Raw genomic sequence first — 8,395 nt, 5'->3', positions numbered from 1 at the left:
ACACTAATGATTAAACTAACATTTTGAAAAGAAAAATATTGGAAAAGGTAAATAATCTTTTATATATATTTTTCTATTTAAATTTTTTCAATTGAGTTGATTTTAGTTAATTCGCAATATTAACTCAATTAAATTTTATATAAAAATTTATTAAATTTGACAATAAAATTATATAGCAACTATATTTATTAAAATGAATATAAAAAATAAATGAAATTTTGAATGAAATAGTTAAAAAAATTGAAAAAAGTTCAATTTTTATGGTGTATAATTTTTTATATTTTTATATGCAAAAGATGTAAAAGGTTAAGAAAAAACTTTTAAAACAATATGATTTATATTTAGTCATTATCTAATTCAACTAAATTTATGAATTAGTCCAAGTTTATGTACCTTGCACCAATTATTTTTTATTGAATTATTGTTAAGTTTATCATTCAGTTTAAGTTTATGGAGCTTGACTCGGTGAGTTAATTTAGAGGTGCAAATAATGATATTCCAATAACCTTAAGTAAGAACCGCTACTTTAATTCCTACTTAAACCGTTCTTAAATTTAAAATCTTGGTCATATCTTTTGTCGAATATTCACTGAAGCCTTTTATAAGAATCTTTCTCCACACTCAAAAGCTGCAAAACTTCAAGCCCTAATCGGTGGAAACCCTAGCCGGTAACTGGATTAACACTGATAACAAAACGTCGAAAATGGACCTGGATGATTTGGGAGAGCTCGACAGTTCAAGTCAGGCCAATACTCGAACCACCAAATTCGCGCCCAAATCTTCCAAATTCGCACCCAAATCTTCCAAATTCGCACCCAAACTCAAACCCACCTCTAAGCCAAAACCTGAACCCTCATCCAAACAAGAGCCTCAAGACTCCGCGCCCAAGCTCCAACCACCACCTGTGGAAGCAGTTTCCAAAAAGAAAGAAAACGATGAAGAAGATGTCAAGCCGCCGATGGTTGCTGAACCGAAAGCCGAACAATCGATATCAAATGGCGCGGTGAAGATGGAGATTGATGAGGACACTAAAGAAGATGAGATCTTGACTGAAGCCAACAGAGAAGAAGATCAAGGAGAAGAAGAAGATATGGTTGTTCGCGAAATCGACGTCTTCTTCACTCCTTCAATTGACGCCGACGCTCAGGTGATTGCATTTTTCTATTTCCTTTATTGTTTAATTTTCAGTTTTGCTTATTGTTTTTCCCCCTTTTGGAATAAAATTGCAGTTATATGTTTTGCAATATCCTCTAAGGCCTTGCTGGCGACCATACGAATTGGATGAACGATGCAAGGAGGTTCGTCTGTTTTTTCCCTTCAATTTCTTTTTCTTTTTCTTTGTATGAATCAATCTTATTCTTTAGTTATTTTGTAGGTACGGGTGAAACCTGATAGTGGGGAAGTGGAAATTGACATGTCTGTTGATATTGATTCGAATAATTATGACAGTGAATCTGCAAACAAATTGAAGATGACGAAGCAGGTTTGGCTCTGATATTACAATTTAATCAAATTTCAATCTATATATTTATAGGTATTGTATTTTTCCCCGGAAACATGTTCCGAGTGCTTTGCATTGATAAATTTTTTACATACTGCTACTGCATTTGTTGATAAGTTGCATTGTCGCATTTTCTTTTTACATAATGTCTTTTCCAAATAAATTTAGCTGCATAACCTAATTATGTATCCTCATTTCTTTTTAGACCTTATCTTCTTCATGGCTGCCACCACGTCCATCTGGCTATGCTGTTGGAGTTTTAATGGGCGATAAGGTGTGTGCATCTATTGTCTATGAGCTTGTTTGAGATTAGCTATATAATATTTTTTTCCCTTGATGGATGTTGTTGTTCTAAGGTCATTTTTATGGTGCAGTTGCACTTAAATCCTATTCATGCAGTTGTTCAGCTCCGACCATCATTGGCACATCTCAAGTCTGGTGTCTCAAAAAGAAAGGACACAGTGGCTGCTGAAGCAGAAGTTACTGTTAAAGTAGAACCTAACGATGGGAAAGCAGCTGGTCCATCAGCCAAGCAGGTAATTACTGATTATTGGGATATACTGTTATGAAATTTTTGAATTTAAGGTTCAGAATATGTGTCCAAAACGAACCTTGCTTTTGGATCCTTGAGCAATTTCTACTGGGAAATCTCTTTTTTAGTTTAACCTCTGTAGTTGCCTTTTTTTGCATATTAATTGTATACATGATTTTCAAGTTTTACTTTGATGCAGAACCAGAAAGTGCAGTCCTCAACTGAGCAAAAGGCAGAAGATAAAGAGGTGTCACTTGCTATTTTAAACTTTCTTTTTGTTCAGCATGAAAGTATTTTCAATTGTATATTAAATTTACTTTGATACACGAGCAACTAAAATGGCATGGCTTGTAATTGTAGGATACTGTTACTGCTTGCTAAATTTTCACCAACTTGTAGTCTCTTGTGTTACTGGTGAACTTCATTTCTGTGTTCTGAAAATCATGAATTAATTAGATCTGCTCTTTTCTTTTTCCTTCTTTTTTGTTTCATTTTCTTCTCTTTCCAGTGTTGGGTTCCGCTCAAGTATCATAGCTCCAAGAGTGATTTTTCTGCTCAGTATCTGCAGAAAATGATGGCAGAACAAAGCTCTCCAATTGAGTTTACTTTGAACCCGTATGTTTTTTACTTATTACCTGTTTGTTTGTTGGCCCCTTATGCTAAGAATTTGAGAGAAGTTCGAAGTTACTGTATTGAAGCATTAATAAGCTGTCGTCTATTGCTTTGAATTGTTTCTCATATCTCTAGGTATGATTATGTTGATTCCTTGTGTCCTCTACCAAGCAACAACAGTAAATCACAACGTTTATCCAGAAGGTATGGTTACCAACTAGTTTATGTTTCTAGCTTCCATAATTATGCAGACTTGGAAGATGCAATTTTGCATCTGTGTTCTCTATATATGCTACTTGTTCATGTGTTTGGTATGTTCATGGCCTTATTAGGTGGTGGAAAATGCATCATCATCCTATCTTTATGTTTAATGATTTAAGGACCATGAAATTGTTTCTTTCAGGTTGTTATGTTCAATTCCACTTGAAGACCGTTTGAAGAAATTACTGACCGAGGTATGTTCAACTAAAGCTTCCGCATTTGTCTTTTTTTCTGTGTTTGGGCATCTGCCTGATTTGGCTGCTGTCCCATATATAGTAGTTTAAAAAACAAAATTTCACTCTGCAAGCTGGATCTATCATAAACTTTTTCCATATCCATTCCCAAAGAACCTAGGCTTTTAGCTTACATGCATCTTTATCTGGCCTGAGTTTAGGATCACGGTCTTATAATATATATAGCATCTTATTTGAATTAAGGAATCTTTAGGATCTTGCATCCCCCCCCCCCCTTTTTAAATTGAGTTTTGGAAAAGAAAGTTTAAGGCTTTGACAGTTAAATTTTACTTTGTTTAGCTTGACAGTTAAATTTTAATTTTTTTAGCCAGCCTTGGTAGGGATTACTAGTCATATTATAATGTTTTATTCCATTTAATCTTTCCAACTCCTTTTCTTCTGTCAATAGGGACGTCCGTTTCACCACTTCAACACTCTCAAAAGGCACTATGCTCCTAATGACCCAATTGAAGAAGTTTTTGAAGTCCTTCAGAAACATGCTTTATTAGTGCAGGGACTCTGGGTTCCCAAGAGTTCATTATTATTTCCAGGGGATCCGTCTAAATCTTTAGCCAGAGACTTTGTGCTTCTCTTATTCAGCAAGAACCCATTCATAAGCTATGACAAAGTAAACAACCTTTCCACAAGTCGCAAAGAAGAAGTGAAAGGCTTTCTGAAAATCTTAGCAATTGAGAGTCCTCCCTTGAAAGGTTGGAAGTTAAAAGAGAATACTGATGAAAATTTCAAAAAAGAATATCCAGAAATTGTTAAGAAACAAGAACAGATTTGGAAAGCTGGAGAAGACAATGTAACTAATCATATTTGGCGAGGTGCAAAGGGTGGCCCTAGTAGAACAAAGCCTGGCACAGTCATAAAGTCAGAAAAAGCAGGGAACTCTGATAAAGTTGCAAGAAAGGTTGCACCTGGAGCACATGCTGGGAGGACAATGTCTGATGAAACTCGAGAAGCTATACCAAAGGCCATGAAAAAAGTGTTTCAAACTTACAAAGTTTGCAGGTAGATTGTTAGAGGCTTTAACCATAGACATTTCAATATAACTGTTAGTTTCATTCATCCCATCCTATGTTGAATATATAAAACCTTGATTTATTTAAGCTGATGAAAGCTGCTTTATAATTTTGTTGTACCGCTTGTTTGTTATTAGCTTGCAACTGATTCGCAAAGGTCTACGAGATTTGGCTCTTTCCCAGTCTACCCTTCCCAAGGCAGATGCTAGACTGGTAGTTAAGGCAGCATATGGTGCTGATGCACCTGAGCATGAGCTCCAGGATGTCGTTAGTCAAGTTGCTGTAGAACTTCATGGTGGTCTTTTCGTTATGAAGTCATCCCAAGAGAATCCAGAATGTGATCCATTGAGGTTGCATAAATCTGTTCAATTAAACATTTAAGCTTAAATAAATGATTATGGTCTCTATGTTCCTTTCACAAATTTTCCTTTTTTTCATCAGAATGTTGTTTTCTATGCAGGGAAGTTGTGATTAATCTTCTTCGTGTGAAAGACAAGCTCAAGAAGGCTGAGGTCACAGCTGCTGCTCAAGTTAGTCTTAAGAGAGACATTACGAATAATGAATATAACAAGGTATCTTCTGTAATTAGATAATATCTTGTTTTCCAATAACAATTTGATATGCTTCCTTGAACAGAATCTTAGATGATCATATCACTTCACTATATTGCCTTTAGGTTGAGACATGATTATTTGTTTGCATGAGGCATGCATAAATGTAAGAAGGTATATGTAAACATAAATTGCTCTACTCTATTACATTGTTATACCAAATACAGATTTGACATCGAGAAGAATGTATTATCTGCAACTTGAGAAGTATTTAGAACACCATAGAGATAATCATACAAGAATAAGTGGTATATGAGTTAACATCTCTAGACTTGTCTCCGAATCTTACGAGTTGTGTCTCTAATTTCATTTTGTAAGCCAAATTTGTACAACCGAACCTGGTTAATGAGTACTTCTAAATAGTGAGGGGTGCTTTAATTTTAGGTTATCGAGTTAAGTTGTAATAGTGAGGGGTCAGCATTGAGTTGTAATCAGATATATTATCAAAGGACATTTCATTCCTTTCAACTGGATCATTGAACATTCCCATTCCGACTTTGCAATAAGATAATATCATCTTTGTTTTTTTTTTTGCAGGTAATGAGTGATTTTTGCGAGTATAAAGGTAACTGGTGGGTATTGAAAAGTGGTGATGGGAAGCCAAGCTAATTTGATGTAAATTATAATGTTCATTGAGGATTGCTGATGAAAATAGGGCAAAAGAGGAGGTATTTAACCTTGAAATATATTAACAAAAATTTAGTTTTGTGATGGTATGTATAGCATTCTGTTTTTGTTTTTCTCATATACATTCAGTGAATTGATAGGCCAAATTACATGGAATGGGAATTTACGCATTGCACTCATGAATTTCTGGTGGAACTCACCCTTTTTTTCCCCACGAAGGTACAATTAAGATTGATGTTGTAGTAGTGGGTTCCAAATTGCAATGTTGTTGGGTCGGGCTGGATTTGACCGCAACTTGGTTGGAGTATTGGTCTGGTTTGAGAGATTAGATCGGTTGATTCACAAATTAGTATAATTTAGTTGAATTGAGATAAAAGAAAATTGATTAAATCAGTAAATCAGTTCTTTCTTCGTCTTTTACAAATTTTTTAGTAATTTATTTAGATAAATTGGATTAACTAATTGAATCGAGAATTAATAATTTAAGCGGTTCAATTATCTGTATGGTTTTTTGAAAATCTTAAAGATGGAGTATTGCGGTGATCCTATCTTTGAGTCGGTAGTCGCGTCTGCCTTTTAAATTATATCTATAATTTTTTCTCCATAGCTGGTCTGTACAAATTTAGTTACCATAATTTCTGTATTTTAAAATTTTTAATAAATGATCAGAGGTGACAAATAATAAATTTATGGACTCGTCAGTAAAAATTAAATTTGAAATAGTTTTAAATTTGTGTTATACAGGGATGCTTTATTCAACTGACATTTTCACATGTAGCATTGATAAAGCATGTAAAACAATGTATTCATTTGCTACCTATAATTTTTAGAAAAAAATTTGATTATTTAAAGTTAATGTATCTTGTAAAAGGATTTTAATCTTGTAAAACTTTTATAGTTCTAGTTTATTTGTATAATGAATCGGATTTACTTTTGTTTGGAGTAAATATTTTTTTAATAATTATCAATCGCTTAAAACATTGAACGTAAAAATGTTTTATTTGAAATTTATTTTAGTGTAAATTTTAATTTTGATGAATTTAATTTATCAAAATTATATTTGGTCATGATTATATTAAGGTTAAATTTTGTTGACGTATTGACTAAATTGTGAAAAATAAAAATTGATGAGGTCAAAATGAGAATCCTTAAAAGTTGAAGGGTTAAAAATGTAAATTCAAAAGTTGAAAGACTAAAAGTGAAAATATTTAAAAGCAAAAAGGATATAAATGAAAATATAAAACTTGACCAAGGGTAAAATGATCATTTAGTAAAAAATTTTAAGTAAAATTACCAAAATACCATTAGATGTGCGGATGAATTATGGCTATTAGTTTGCTTAGCCTTGATTTCTTGAAGTATAAAATATGGGCTATTGGATCTAATAATGATGATGGTGATATTTTATAATATTTAATTAGTTAATTATTATTTTAATAATATTTTATTTAGATATTTTATTAATATTTTAACTATGAAAAGTTAGTATAAAAGAAAGGAAAGATGAAATATTTTCATCTATCCAACGTGAGAGAAAATTGAGAGGAGTGAAACTTTTTGTTCTTTATAAATTAGTACTCTTTCATTTAAAAGTATTGTGAATTTTCGTGGCCACAATAAAGAAAAAGTAAAGTAGAGATTTTAGAAAGTTTGATTATCATCTTGGAAACAAGAAATTTGGAATTGGAAGTGAAGAAAGTTGAAGAGAAAGTGAAGAGATTAAAGAGACAATGTAAGAATTTAAGTGCTTGCTTATAAATTTTTTGTTTAGTTGAAGTAGAGATATGAGAAAGTGATTTCTAGTAAAGAAATTGATTATGTATTTGATAAGTTTATGAAGTAGAAAAAGTGAAGAAATAATGGAAGTGTTGGAAACAAAGTGAAGATGGTGACAAAAGGAAGGAAGAAAATTAAAGACAAAATAGTGAAATTCTAACAAAAGAGAGGTAAGTAATTCAAGAATTTTATTATACCTATTAAAATCCAAGTATAAAATATGTGAAACTGTTATATTAGTAGTTGTGTGATTAACTTAAAATATTTGTGTTATTATTTAATTTGAAATTGATTAAAGTATAGTGAAGATATTCATTTAATTTAATTTCAAAGTGAATTAATGTTGTGTAATGAAAGTATGAAATAAGTGATTAAATTGTAAATTGTACAAAAGTTAATGTGTAGAATATAGTATTATGAATAAATGCTTAATTGAAGTGGATTTATAGCGATTATGAAATTTTATATTGATAAGTACAAAATTGTAAAATATTTAAAAGTGATAATGTGTACTAAAATATTGTAATGAAATGTTTAAATGAAGTGATATATGGAAGTGAAATGTATTCTAAAGTAAGGATAAATGATTATTTAATTATATGTTAACAAGAACTAAATTTGAAATATTGTAAAGTATAGTGTAGTGAAATTGATGTCAAGAGGATTAATTTGTAAAGAGCGTAAAAATTAGAAGTATGAAATAAAAGTACTCAAAATGAGAATTCAAATAAAGTGTTTATGATAGTGAATTTAATTCTAGGTGAAATCAAAGTGATAATTAAATGAATATTGATTTTCAGGAAAATAAGTGCTAAATTGTAAAAAATGTAAAGTTTTATATGCTATTAATTACTAAGTGACAGTGATGAAAATTGCTAATATAAATGCCCAAGTAGACAAGATATGAACTTGTTGGTTATAGATGACATGCCATTAGGAAACTTTCAGTGCGGTATAGTGGCAGTGACACTTCGGTCAAACTCAGTGATAGTGGAACCTCAGAGCATTTCATTGATTGTAATATCCTGATTTTGGGCCTAGTCGGAATAGTGGTTTCGTGACCACAAAATCCGAGATATAAATAATTATTTTATGATTATTTTAAGGTCTATGATATGATTGCATGATTGTGTGAAAATTTCGTGAAGAAATTTTATGCATAAAGTGCTTAATTTGAAATTTGGGACTAAATTGAATAAATTGCAAAACTTGTG

General features: G+C 31.7%; 1 protein-coding gene across 3 annotated transcripts; it reads left to right on the top strand.

Annotated features, from left to right (window-relative positions):
- The first annotated feature begins 425 nt into the window (after positions 1–425).
- LOC108479910 (uncharacterized) lies at positions 426–5,829 on the top strand. 3 transcript variants are annotated; one of them, XR_008274475.1, is made up of 14 exons: positions 426–1,147; positions 1,230–1,298; positions 1,376–1,483; positions 1,707–1,775; positions 1,876–2,037; positions 2,233–2,280; positions 2,542–2,648; positions 2,781–2,849; positions 3,049–3,100; positions 3,549–4,156; positions 4,305–4,517; positions 4,628–4,739; positions 5,316–5,446; positions 5,546–5,829. XR_008274475.1 is itself a non-coding variant. In XM_017782759.2 (13 exons), the coding sequence occupies exons 1-13, from the start codon at positions 704–706 to the stop codon at positions 5,385–5,387; spliced, it is 2,133 nt and encodes a 710-aa protein (XP_017638248.1). In that variant the 5' UTR covers positions 427–703; the 3' UTR covers positions 5,388–5,561. The 3 variants fall into 3 exon arrangements, 1 of the variants encoding a protein (XP_017638248.1); XR_008274474.1 differs by having other exon boundaries at positions 5,535–5,829; XM_017782759.2 differs by having other exon boundaries at positions 427–1,147; positions 5,316–5,561.
- The last annotated feature ends 2,566 nt before the right edge of the window (positions 5,830–8,395 follow it).

Source organism: Gossypium arboreum, chromosome 11, assembly GCF_025698485.1.
Source record: "Gossypium arboreum isolate Shixiya-1 chromosome 11, ASM2569848v2, whole genome shotgun sequence".
In the NCBI taxonomy this organism is placed as follows: domain Eukaryota; kingdom Viridiplantae; phylum Streptophyta; class Magnoliopsida; order Malvales; family Malvaceae; genus Gossypium; species Gossypium arboreum.
Note: the sequence above shows the minus strand (reverse complement) of the source record. Positions and strands in the feature narration are given on the sequence as shown.

Excerpts from the sequence above, each read along its gene's own strand:
- LOC108479910 (XM_017782759.2), top strand. The coding sequence starts at position 704 with ATGGACCTGGATGATTTGGGAGAGCTCGACAGTTCAAGTCAGGCCAAT. Across the intron at positions 4,518-4,627 it reads CCAGAATGTGATCCATTGAG|GGAAGTTGTGATTAATCTTC; the intron begins GTTGCATAAATC and ends TTTTCTATGCAG. Across the intron at positions 4,740-5,315 it reads CGAATAATGAATATAACAAG|GTAATGAGTGATTTTTGCGA; the intron begins GTATCTTCTGTA and ends TTTTTTTTGCAG.